The sequence below is a fragment of the Chiloscyllium plagiosum genome, chromosome 5 (genome assembly GCF_004010195.1).
Source record: "Chiloscyllium plagiosum isolate BGI_BamShark_2017 chromosome 5, ASM401019v2, whole genome shotgun sequence".
NCBI lineage: Eukaryota > Metazoa > Chordata > Chondrichthyes > Orectolobiformes > Hemiscylliidae > Chiloscyllium > Chiloscyllium plagiosum.
Window position 1 is genome coordinate 26,489,381 of NC_057714.1, and position 13,710 is coordinate 26,503,090.

Below are 13,710 nucleotides of genomic sequence, written 5' to 3' on the forward strand. Positions count from 1 at the left end.
GGATAGGTGGGAAGGAAGTTGGACAGGTAGGTCAGTTCAAGAGGAAGGTGCCACTGTAGAAAGTTGGGAAGTTTCAGAAAACATCTCTGGGACGCCAACTTGCGGATCATTTCAGAGAACATCTCTGAGACAACCTCACTAACCAGCCCCACCGCCCTGTGGCTGAACTCTTTAATTATCCCTCCCACTCCCCACTGGGCCTCCTCCATCGCCCGACCCTAACCAGCCGAAGCCTGGAGGAAGAATACCTCATACTCAGCCTTGGCACCCTCCAACCACACGGGGTCAATGTGGATTTCATCAGGTTCCCCATTTCTCCTCCCCCGACCTTATCCCAGTCACTTAATGTCTCTAATGTATCTGACTACTACCGCTGCTGGCAGTGCATTCCATGCACCTACCACTCTCTGTGTTAAGAACCGACCTCTGACATCTCCCCTAAACCTTACTCCAATCACTGTAAAATTATGTCCCCTCATGATAAACATTTCTGCCATGGGAAAAAGTCTCTGGCTATCCAGTTTATCTATGCCTCTCATCATCTTGTACACCTCTATCAGGTCACTTCTCATCCTTCTTCACTCCAAGGAGAAGAACTCTAGCTCCCTCAACCTTTCTTCATAAATCTGGTCTCCAGTCCAGGCAGCATCCTCGTAAATCTCCTCTGCACCCTCTCTAAAGCTTTCACATCTTTCCTGTAATGAGGTGACCAGAACTGAACACAATATTCCAAGTGTGGTCTAACCAGGGCTCTATAGTGCTGCAGCATAACCTTGTGGCTCTTAAATTCAATCCCCTGCTAATGAAAGCAAACACACCATATGCCTTCTTAACAACCCTATCAACTTGGGTGGCCACTATGAGGGATCTATGGACATGGACCCCAAGATCCCTCTTTTTCTACACAGTGCCAAGAATCCTGCATTGAACTCTGTATTCTGCAAATTCGACCTTCCAAAGTGAAACACTTTACCAGGTTTGAATTCCATCTGCCACTTCTCAGTTCACTTCTGTATCCTGTCAATGTCCGATTGCAACCTACAACAGCTCTCCATACTATGCACAACTCCACCAACCATCGTGTCATTGGCAAACTTAGTAACCCACCTTTCTACTTGTTTATCCAAGTCTTTTATAAAAATCACAAACAGCAGAGGTCCCAGACCGATCCCTTTGGAATACCACTGATCACTGAGCTCCAGGCTGAATACTTTCCACCTACCACTACCCTCTGTCTTCTATGGGCCAGCCAATTCATATCCAGACAGCCTGGTTTCCCTGCATCCCATGCCTCTTTACTTTCTGAATGAACCTACCAAAATTCTTTCTTTTTGAAGTTGTTCTGTTTGAACACTTATTCTATTTTTTTTGTGTATTTATTGAGGTATAAATATTAGACTGAATTCCTCTGCTCTTCTTAAAATTAGTGTCATTAGCTTTTTCACCTCAGAGGCAGATGTTGTATTGTTTAATGGCTTATCCAAAAGGCAAAATTTCTGTAAGTGCAGCACTGCCTCTGCCGTGGGGTTCTTTTTACGGCTTTCATGTCACAGATTGACATCTGATATATTTTTTAAAATAGTGTTTCCAATATTTGGCACCGCTTAGTACCATGCTGAAACTTCAGCCTGAGTTTTCTCAGGAGTAAGACATAAACACAACTTTCACAATCATTGAAGCTGTCAGAATACAGCGAGGCATAGTTGGAGTCGAAATGGAGAAGATGTTTCCTCCAGTACTAGGAGAGACCAGGACCTGAGGGTGCAGCCTCAAAGGGAAGGCTTGCCTTTTTAGAACTGAGATGAAGAGGAATTTCTTTAGTCAGAGGGTGGGAAATCTGTGGAAATCATTTCCACAGAGGGTTGTGGTGTTCAAGTCATTGAGAGTACTTAAGACAGAGATAAAATGTTCTTGACTGATAAGGGGATAAAGGGTTGTGGGGAGAAGGCAGGAGAATGGCATTGTAAATCATGTCAGCCATGATCAAATGGCACAGCAGACTTGATGGGCCAAATGGCCCAATTCTGCTCCAATGTCCTATGTGCTATACAAGTGAGAATGATCTTCACTGAGGTTGGACAGACATATGCGAATTTTCCATTGTGCTATGTCATCAATCTGACAGACTGACTTTAATATAGTTATTGTTTAATATGCCTTGTTACAATAGATTAGATTACATTACAGTGTGGAAACAGGCCCTTCGGCCCAACAAGTCCACACCGACCCGCCGAAGCGCAACCCACCCATACCCCTACATTTACCCCTTACCTAACACTACGGGCAATTTAGCATGGCCAATTCACCTGACCTGCACATCTTTGGAATGTGGGAGGAAACCTGAGCACCCGGAGGAAACCCACGCAGACACGGGGAGAACGTGCAAACTCCACACAGTCAGTCGCCTGAGGCGGGAATTGAACCCGGGTCTCAGGCGCTGTGAGGCAGCAGTGCTAACCACTGTGCCACCGTGCCGCCCACGGTGTGATCTGAGTGATCGGAGATCTCCGAAATTGGAGAACTCAATGTTGGGCCCTCTGGGCTGTACGCTCTAATGTAGATTTCAATATTATCTTTTAAATTGCAGCAGGTGAGGGTTAAAAAGTGAAATACATTGAACATATCCTCAACCGATTTCGTGTTTGCTACTAATATTACAGCATCTTAGAGTTCCACCATGGAGAGCCGAGATACCTTTCCTTTATATTAGACTTCCAGGTGAGAGTCCAATTTGAAGGCAACTGTTGCTGCAGGAAACCCACTACGAATTCATTCAGGTACTTTTCAAGGCTCAACCATCTTCAGTTGCCATCATTCATAAGGTCACATGGGAATATTTGCTAGGGGCTTTTAAGGCACAATGGCAATGCGATAGGTCAGAGAGGAGGTTGGAGCAGATGGGTGGGAATGAAGATGGTTGAAACTTTATTGCTGGAACAGCACAGCAGGTCAGGCAGCATCCAGGGAACAGGAGATTCGACGTTTCGGGCACAGGCCCTTCTTCAGGAATGAGGATGGACAGGTAGGACAGTTCAAGAGGGTGGTGCCGAGTTGGAAGGTTGGGACTGGGATAAGGTCGGGGGAGGAGAAATGGGGAACCTGATGAAGTCCACATTGACCCCGTGTGGTTGGAGGGTGCCAAGGCTGAGTATGAGGTATTTTTCCTCCAGGCTTCGGCTGGTTAGGGTCGGGCGATGGAGGAGGCCCAGTGGGGAGTGGGAGGGATAATTAAAGAATTCAGCCACAGGGCGGTGGGGCTGGTTAGTGAGGTTGTCTCAGAGATGTTCTCTGAAATGATCCGCAAGTTGGCGTCCCAGAGATGTTTTCTGAAACTTCCCAACTTTCTACAGTGGCACCTTCCTCTTGAACTGACCTACCTGTCCAACTTCCTTCCCACCTATCCGCTCCACCCTCCTCTCTGATCACCTTCATCCCACCTTCATCTACCTATCACATTCCCAGCTACCTTCCCCCCCAACCCCACCCACTCCCATTTATCTCTCAGCCCCCTTGGCTCACATTCCTGATGAAGGGCTTATGCCCGGAACGTCGATTCTCCTGCTCTTCAGTTGCTGCCTGACCTGTGCTTTTCCACCACCATACTCTTTGACTCTGATCTCCAGCATCTGCAGTCCTCACTTTCTCCTGAAAAGTGGCAAGTAACATTCACGATACAGAAAAATTAGGCAATGATCATCTACAACATAAGAGAATCTAAACATCTCTCCTTTAATGGCATTATCATTGCTGAACTCAGCCACTATCAACATCTTAGGAGTTACCATTGACCAGAAGATGAATTGGATGAGCCATACAAATACCAGGGCTATGAAAACATGTCAGACGCTATGACATCTGCAATGAATAACTCAGCTTCTGTCTCTCCAAAGCTCGTCGACCATTTGCATGGCAGAAATCAGGATTGTGATGGAATACTCGCCAGTTGCCTCGATAAGTACAGATCACACAAAACTCAAGAAGCTTGAAACCATCTGGGACAAAAGTGCATTTAATTGGCAACACATCTACCACCTTCAATATTGCCGCTACTGAGAAAGCAAGCAAGCAGGAGGCTGGAAGTACACAGCAAGCCAGGCAGCATAAGGAAGTGGAGAACTTGACATTTCAGGTGTATCCCTTCTTCAGGAACGGAGCTGGGAGTAGGGGGAGCTGCAAATAAACAGAAGGGAGAGAGAAGGGTTATAGGTGTGGAGAGGCGCGGAGAGGTGAAGTAGTGATAGGTGAATACAGGGTGGTAGCTACGATCTGTTTGGTTGATGGGAGGAATGAATCTGGTTAGTAGCTGGAAGGAAGGGTGGATCAGAGGGGTGGAAGGATGGAGGTGGGGCTGGAAAGGGATTCAGGGGATGGGTGAGAAGGTTATTTGAAATTGGAGAACTCAATGTTGGGTCCTCTGGGCTGTGCGCCGCCCAGGTGAAAGATGAGGTGTTGTTCCTCCAATTTGCAGTCTGATTCACTGTGGCAATGTAGAGACTGAGGATGGACATGTTGGAGAGGGAGTGGGAAGGGGAATTGAAATGGTCAGTGACTGGGTGATCAGGCTGGCTCTTGCGGGCCCAAATGAGAAAGAGAGAAAGTGACATAGTGGCAGCAATGTGTACTAGCTACAGGATGGGCTACAGTAGCTCAGTAAGGTTTCCTTGGAAGCACCTCCCAAAGCCATTGTCTCTATCAACTCAATGGACGAGGGACAGCAGATACGTGAAAACCTTCGGATCAGCAAGTAGCCTCCAAGCCACTCACCATCTGACTTGGAATTATTGGCAACACTTCACTGTCACTGGATCAAACTCCTGGAGCTCTCTTCCAAAGAGCACTGTGAATATACATATACCAAATGGATTGTGATGGTTGATGTGGCCGCTCAATACCATCTTTGATAAGACAATTTGGGATCGGCAGTAAATGCTTCCCAAACCAGTGTTGCCAACCTTCTATGAACACTTTCATAAAATAATCCAAGTGCTCATCTGCTTAAATCACAATCATAAGGCAAATTTATTTTAAAAGAACAGAAACAAATGCATAATACATTTGTCTAAAGTGTAAATTTAGATTTCATCTTAGTATTATTAAAAACCTTCAGAAGAAAGGCATAAATATTAAACAACATGTAAATCTGGCATCACTAAAAATAATGCAAATTCTGAGTTAGCCTTGTTAGTGGAGCAATTAAAATTGTAAATCCTTCCTAAGTTGTGATAAAGTGTTTTACTTGCACTCAAGCATTTTTTTAATCATACGTAACCTAGGATTGCAGTGAGTGGGTGGCATTTATGACAAGCAAAGGACAAGCAGTATTTTAATGTTGCATTGAGTAATTGTGACTCATCCTTTGGGCCATGGCCTGCCCACTCAGAACTATCACTTCGCTGATTGCCATCTCCCATGCAATGAAATATTTATGTGCTGCCCTGCACTTACCGTGCCCTATTGATTTTTTTCCTGTAAACTGGGTTATATTTAGTCCCGAAGGTTGAAATATAGATTACGGTCCAATAAATTGGATTTTTGGTTTGACGCCTAAAGCTTTGTGGAAAGCTGGTGTTTTTCTTTCTTCATTTGTTTTGGCCTACTCCTAACTGCAATCGAGATGTAGAAGTTAAGGAATCATCAGCAAGTTTATTCTCCACTGAATATGTTCTGTGAGTACAAGGTTTTACAGTTATATCTGCCAGTTGATTAAAATGAATTTTATTCAAGAGCTTGTATAAAATAATCTTGGATGTGCATTTTCTGGACATTACTAAGTGTGGTTTTTCTTAAATATTCACTTCTTTTGAAGGGCAAATTTAAAATTCTTGTTGTCTAATGAAACCCTTGAGGACATATTTTTATTAGCATTTCCTGAAGGAAGAGTTCTAAAAGATTCACAGTTGCTTTTGCTGTGTCCTGTATTACTCGAGAGACTACTGAATCTCAAGACCTATACTGCACACAGACTTGTCCTAAGCTGAGGCTCACTGAAGTGCTGCTTTCCCCAATTACATTCCTATAAAAATGAAGCATATTGAGGAGAAATAAAATGTTTTTATTCTCAACATAGTTGTCATATTTCGCTGTGTCATGGCATCAATAACCTTACTAGTATAGCGTCACAATATTGATTATATTCCATCTATGTAATAATACAGTATTTCTTTTGTCAGCGGGATCTCCAGATTAGGTGCCTTAATCCCAGGTTACAGTAGAGTTTAATAGTGGCCCAAGAACTGTCAAACTGACCTTAAAATGATCCCGTAGGAGAGCAGGATCACTGCCACAGGCCAGGCAGAATGAGGCCGTATTCATTATTGCAGATTTACAGCAAAAAAATATTATTGCAGATGTGGTGTAGCAGAAAGCAGGTGCAAACTTGGAAAGCTGCAAAGGAAATCCAGTTCTCAAAAGGTTGAATATCTCGACTCATTTTCGCTGATCTGTGTGGTCTGCAGGCCTGTGGGATAACCAGTGTTCAGGATATGCTTGCTGTGTGCTTCCAAAAGCCATCAGTACTCTATCCAAACAATGACATTCAATGTTGAATGACAAGGCAGAAATTTGTTTTCAAAGCTAACATTTTAAAAACGGTGTATTTTTCAAAAAAATGTCAGCAAACCTTTTTATTGTTTACAAACACAATGCCGTTACTGAATATAAAACTGTATTCAAGGTATTATTAGATTAGTTAGACACAATAACTACTTAACAATTTGACAATTGGCTGCTTCTTGTGTGTAAACACAAAGAGAGTTCGATCAAGCTTTTATTTCTTGAAAGTCTTTCCCTTTGAAGCAGGATTCGTATTCCATGTAGTACAGCCAGTTCCTGGTAATTAAGTAACCTGTTTATGACAAAATCTTGTTAACAGAATTAATCACTTGTCATGATTAGCTGGAAATTATACTTTTAAACATGCAGGTGGAGCAGGTGGTAAAGAAACCAAATGGTATGTTGACTCTCACAGCAAGAGGATTCGAGTATATGAGCGGGGATGTCTTAGTGTAATCATACAGGGTCTTGGTGAGACCACACCTGGAGTGCCGTGTTCAGTTCTGGTCTCCGTATCTGAGGGAGGATGGTTCTTGCTATGAAGAAAGTGCAACAAAGATTTACCCAATGGATTCCTGGGATAACAGAACTGACATTTGGAGAGAGATTACATTGCTTAAGTCTACATGCACTGGAGTTGAGAAGAATGAGAGTGTAATCTCCAAGAAACCTATACAATTCTAACAGGAGCAGGACAGGGTCAATGCAGGAAGACTGTTCCACATGACCAGGGAGTTTAGAATGAAGGGGCACAATCTGTGATACGGGGCAGGCCATTTCAGACTGAGATGACAAGAAATTTCTTCGCCAAGAGAGTAGTGAGCCTGTGGTTTCTCTGCCACAGAATGTGGTTGAGGCCAAAACATTTAATGTTTTCAAGAACGAGTTTGATATATTTCTTTCGGGCTGAGGGGGTCGAAGGGTCGGGGAGAAAACGGGAGCATGGGTATGAGTTGGATATTTAGCCATGATCATATCATGGAACAAGCTGGATGGGCCAAATAGCCTACTTCTACTCCTATTTCTGTGTTTCTTGCATTATTCCAAAGTTTAAATTAATTCCTTACCGTTATGGAAATTTTTAATTGTTTTTCTTAATTTATGCACTACTATCTTCCTATTCTGGCTCAAGTTTTTCCCTACCTCTCAAGAAAGTGGTGATTCTCTCTGATGTACAGTTTCTCTGCTTTCCATTAACATTCCTGCCTGTCATTTCTCCTGTCCTGGTTCCCCATGGGTTGAACAGCAGACTGTCATTGGATTGGTCCAGACTTGCAGGCTAAATACTGCAATACTTTGCCACTGAGTCCTGCAGGCTGATCGACCAGGAGATGCTCCTGTTCATTCCGCCTGCCATCAGAAAATTGGAAAAAGGCTGAAAGTCAGCCAGTTTAGCTGTGTTAAGAATGTACCTTATTTGGCCAACCAGCCCTGGCATAGGACTCAAACCTGGAGCTTCTGGCCTAGTGGTAGCCCACTACCATTGTTCCACATGTCTTCCTACCTTTTCTATGCCTTATTTAAGTGACCATCGTTCATAGGTCAGGACAATTATTCCCTCTTCTAGCTCAATCCAATTGCATTGATTCCACTGATGCCTTGGCTGAAACCAACCAAAACAATGGAGTCCAGAAGTTTACTTTGGAAGCCCATATAATGGAAAACAACACAGGTGACCAAACATTCACAATCACTATGGAAAATTCACAGATTCATTTTAGCACTTATTTTTCCTGAACTGTGGGATCACTTTGAACCTGACTGGAAACGCAACCCCATAGATTTCTGAGTGCCAGAATGAAAGGACTGCATTTTGTACAAGTCAATTAAAAGTACAATGAAGAACTTCACATCAAAAGAATTTCTGTTTGAAGATAAATGACTATTGTTATGAAAGTCAATTTCTGTACTTTCCCCAATTATTTTTGCAATTTAATTAATAAAATCCAATAGTACTTAATTTGATCAGAGTGATTTAGCAAATTTAAATACCATTAGTCCTTTTAATAATGTTCCCTGTATTTTTTTTTTCCCTTTTGTCATTTGGGGCGACTGCGCAATCACCTCTGCAATGTAAATAGGACAAAATGCTTGTTCCGAATCTCTTCTGATTTTGCATTCTCTATTAGAAAGTTTCTGACTTTGTCATCTATTAGCTCCAGGGCTTTTGCCCTAAACGTCATTTCTCCTGCTCCTTGGATGCTGCCTGACCTGCTGTGCTTTTCCAGCACCACACTTTTGACTCTAATCTCTAGCATCTGCAGTCCTCACTTTTGCCTATCTATTAGCCCACTCTATTTTGACAGAAATGTAACAACAAACCTCTAGAACAGTAACTCTCTTTTGCTGGTGTTGATCAAGAGACATATTTTGTCCAGATCTAAGGAAAATTCCTGTTTTTTTTGTCTCTTTATGCAATTTTAACCTGCCTCATCCAGTTGGCACTGGGAAAATATATATTTGAAACATCTAAAGTTACTGAGATCCTGAATAGCCAGGTGGATCCTGCTGACTGCCCAATGTCTGCAGGGTCCTTCTCTTATCATGCAATTGACTTGCATGAAGCTGGCTGTAATATTAACCTCAACCTGTGCATGTAATAGGGTCAGGGCCAGCCAGGAAGAAGGAAATGCCTCTAAAATAAGTCTTACATTTTCTTCTGCTGAGCCAGGATTAACACTTTTACTTTGGTAAACTTAATGGAAAATTGAGACCCTGGTCATTTGCCATGCTGTGCTCCCCATCCTCAACATTCACCTGATTCCCTTTATCAGACTTAGCTGAAAGCAAACAGCCACTTATTAAATGGAACATGTTGATGCGTTCCAGTGGTTAAAATAGTCCCACCTCAAAATTTCTCCAATTAATGTGCTTTTTAAAATCTTTATTGAAGGGATGTGGGTATCGCTGGTTATTATAATGTGCCAGCATTTATTGTGTATCCTTAGTTGCACAGAAGATGTTGAGAGTCAACCACGTCCACTGTTCACAAGGGTTACAATCCTGGACTGAGGAGTTTCCTTTAATACATAGTTCTCTTTTCAAACTTCAATTTTGTCTTAACTACTAGAACAATGAAATGGTTTAATTATTTTCTCCCAGTGAACCAACATGGAGGCTGCTTTGTAAGTGGTATTTTGGTAACTGATAGTAAACAGTAATGGAAAACTGGTAATTAAGTTGCTGAGTGTTGCTCTTTCATTGCTGGGGCTCCAGTGGTGTCTTTAAAAGCCTGTTATTGAAAGCAATGGAATAAAAATTGTGCACATAGATGAGTAGGTGCGCAATTCACCCCGACACATTCCTTCTCTCCCACCTCCCCTCCAGATGGTGTAGTTACAAATCTGCCCCAGTATGCACAAGGGGAAAACATTTTGCTTTTAACAATATGGTTTCTCCAGTCTCACAACAATATAATTGACTCATAAGCAACCTTTGGGCAATTCCCATGAATGCACTAAAAAAAAGTTCATGGGGTAGATCTTGACTTTGTGCGATAATGAAAAGCAACAGCCCATTTTATATCTCCTCTGATTTTTACTTCAATTGACTTGCAGGAAAATGTTTTCCATTGTCTTGGCCAATACTTATTCCTCAACCAGCATTTTTAAAATCTGGTTATTTTTACATTGCTGTTGGTGGGCCTTGCTATATGCGAATTAGCTGTTCCATTTCACTGTCATATCAATGACTGCAAAACTCTATCTCTGGCTATGAAAACAGTTTGGAACAACCTGATGTTGCAAAAGACACTAACTACCTACATATAAAGTGAAAAGTCACACAACACCAGGGTAGAGTTGAACAACACTGCTCCTTCAACCACCTATGAAGAAGCAGCGCTCTGAAAGCTAGTGCTTCCAAATAAACCTGTTGGATTAGAACCAGGTGTTGTATGATTTTAAACATTATACACCCCAGTCCAACACCGGCTCCTCCAAATCATACTTAAATACAAACATTTAATTGTTCTATACATCCCAGCTTTAAGACAAGATGTGAAATCAAGGCCCCAGCTACCTCCTTGAGAGGGTGTTAAAGATCTGATAGCACTATTTTGAAGAACAGGGGAATTATCTCTGGGATCTTGGCCATTATTTATCCATCAGTCAACATCATGGAAATAGATTATTTGGTCATTTGCAAAGGTTTGCTGTGATCATATTGACTGTTACATTTCTTGTTTTATTTTACTCAAAAAGTATTTTTTTAGTTTGTAAAGCATACTGAGACATCTAGAAGCCATAAGAGGCACAACATAAATACAAATTAAAGTGTGCCGTTTAAAGTGCTGTACGTGCTGCCTTCTTTCTGTGAATCTGAGAATGGTTGGGCATGGCAACTTCACCGTGACAGATAGCTTGAAGGGAAAAGACATTGAAAACAAATGGGAATCGATGGTAGGAAAAATAATAGATTTCTAAAGGCGGTGAAAGAAATGAAAGTTGATTCTTTTTTTTAATTAAATAGTTGAAGTCAGCTCGGCACTCCCTGTGGCACTCCAACCAACTGCCCCGATAGACTTACGAACAGACCTGCGGATCACCATGCCAGCTGTGGACCCTGTCACAAGAGAACGCCAGTTACAGCAAGAGCTCCTCCTGCTGCAGCAGCAACAACAAATTCAGAAGCAGCTTCTCTTTGCTGAGTTCCAGAAACAACATGAAACCCTCGTGAGACAGCACCAAGTCCAGCTTCAGGAGCATCTCAAGGTACCACAGCTCAAAACTCATCAAATCCAAGCAATGTGCACCGCACATAAATGGAGTGATAAACGCCACAATATTTTAAATTTTAATGTTGTCTGAAGTGCATCCATGTATCTCATTATATATACGTACCTAAATGAGAAAGTGTGATCATCTGAATAGCTGAGTAACATTTCATTTTGTCAGATTTTCATATTTTAATTCTTTAATACACCATCAGAAAATACCCAAGTTCCTTGGGCTGTGCTTTGTGTCATGACATTGTTGAATTTTTAATCGGAACAAGGAGACTATGGCTTTGAATTTCCCTCTGATATTCTGTTTCAAATCAGGCAGCATGATTTTGATGGATTCTGATGACAACTGTCAACGGTTTTCCCAGTTGTTCTTGCCACCTCCTTGAGTTGTCAGGAAGGGAAACCTGTAGCCTGTGGGGTCAAAGTGGCTGACCTGATGATACCCACTTTGAAAGGCAAAGCATCCTGGCCACAACTTACCTGTGATTACAATCACTCTGTGATTATCAGGGCTTTGTGTCTATTTTGAGCCGAGATCTCCCTCTTCAGGAGCTGCAGTAACACTGCCCAACTTTCCACGTTGACTGTAACGTTCTTCCACTTTCTTGCTGATGATCCCACTAAGAGCCCCAACTGCCTAAGCGGCCCTGACAAACAAAAACTCAGCTAACTGTGGAGACAGCCCTGGGTTTGCATTGACATTCCTGAGTGGAAAAAATGAAAACTTAAGCCTGTGTGTGCATACCTTTAGTGATAAGTGACCTTTTTTGAATGATTATTCTCAACCCAGAAGCTGAGATAAACTTTGCCCAAAAAATCATTGTGTGCTCCAACTCAATTGACAAATCTTCACTGTTCAATGCTACTTCAATACAGTTATTATCTTTTGTGGTCAGCAATGTCAACTTTGAAGCAACTTTATTAAAATCTTTGCTGTAATTGTAGGCTGATAGCATTATAAAGAAGTTCAGTTGTTTCCAATATTATCTAAGGTCAAACTTCCTTTTTTGATTGCAAATCCTTTCCTCATGCTTTCATGTTTTGGTACTAGGATGCCCTATGATAATAACTTAATACTGCACCCCTTATCTAAAACTTCTATCTGACAGGATACAAGGGAGATTAATCATATTCATTACGATGGTCTGAAGAATGTGAGTTCTGTCACTGATAATTTTGATACTTCGATATGTTAAAGTAGCTTTTAACTTGACATTCAGTGATAAAATGATATTTGCACATTATTTAAAACTGGCCAATATCTATTTTCATTAATTCAAAGGAAAAAATACGAGCTTGCATCTCTTTGTCTTCAATAGTCCATAATTCCCTGTTGTGCATCTTCTCTGTGCCAGTTTACAGAATCAATGAAAGAGAAGGGTTTCCACAGGACTCAACTCCATCTGTTGGAAGTGTCGAAAGCAGAATGAATCCATATAATTAGTCATTGTCAGAAAATACCCTGATTCAGAACTCCCGAGTGGCACCAGAGAGTGTACCTTACTCTGTCATTTGGTTTCAGTTCATATGTGACTGCATCCACGTCTACTTGAGCGGTTATTATTTCAGTCAAAAAACAAAATTAGAAATAGCTGGAAAAGCTCAGCAGGTCTGGCAGCATTTGTGGAGAGAAATTAGAGTTAACGTTTCAGGTTGAGTGACCCTCCTCAGTTCTGAGGAAACATCATTTGACCCAAAATGTTAACTCTGATTTCTCTCCACAGATGCTGCCAGACCTGCTGACCTTTTCCAGCTATTTCTAATTTTCTTTCTGGTTTATAGCATCCACAGCTCTTTAGGTTTTTATTATTTCAGTCATGTTCACCTACCTTTATATTGAGTTAATACCAAAGAACTGCAATGTTGAACAGTCGAGGTAGTTTATGAAGTTTAACCAGAAAATAATTTTCTCCCTCTGCTTTAAAACAAAAGACTTTGGCCTGGATATTTGCTCCCAAGTCGAACAGTCTGAGACCTTTGGTTTCCCCCTGCACACTACACATATCTGCAGACCCACCTTGTGAAAATGTGCCCTGAGTAGGAGAACCTTCACTCTGGAGGGACGTGCAGATCCACTGCTACTGGACATAGCTCAGAGACAGCCACAGCAGCTGCCCTGTGGTTTGGTGGGCAGCTTAAAAGATCTGACTTGATACTCTGGGACTTTGTCGCAGTCATTATGTTAAATATTAAACCCACTATTTCTCGTCCTTCTCATACCATCATCATTCTATCAGCACCGCTTGCAAACTCATGTCAATACGTGGTTCCCTCACCCACCTACAATGATCCCTCAAAACTTCTGTGCCAATACGTGGCTTCCACCCATCCTGAATGGCCCCTTGTTTACACTATTCCAATATGGTTCCAACTCATGAGCCCCAGCAGTCAAGCATTGGCAAAGCCAAAATGATAGCACTTAAGGTTATGTG

The 13,710-nt window shown here is 41.9% G+C and overlaps 1 protein-coding gene across 10 annotated transcripts in view; it reads left to right on the plus strand.

Moving 5' to 3' along the window:
• The window catches only part of LOC122549771 (histone deacetylase 9-like), a 789,364-nt gene that overhangs the window by 376,138 nt on the left and 399,516 nt on the right, over positions 1–13,710 (plus strand). For 9 of the 10 annotated variants that reach the window (XM_043689769.1, XM_043689771.1, XM_043689766.1 and 6 more), the window contains one exon: positions 11,023–11,264. In XM_043689769.1, coding sequence (XP_043545704.1) covers positions 11,023–11,264 — 242 coding nt within the window. Of the gene's footprint in view, positions 1–5,416; positions 5,667–11,022; positions 11,265–13,710 lie in introns of those variants that run through there. The other variant, XM_043689773.1, reaches the window with a different exon arrangement.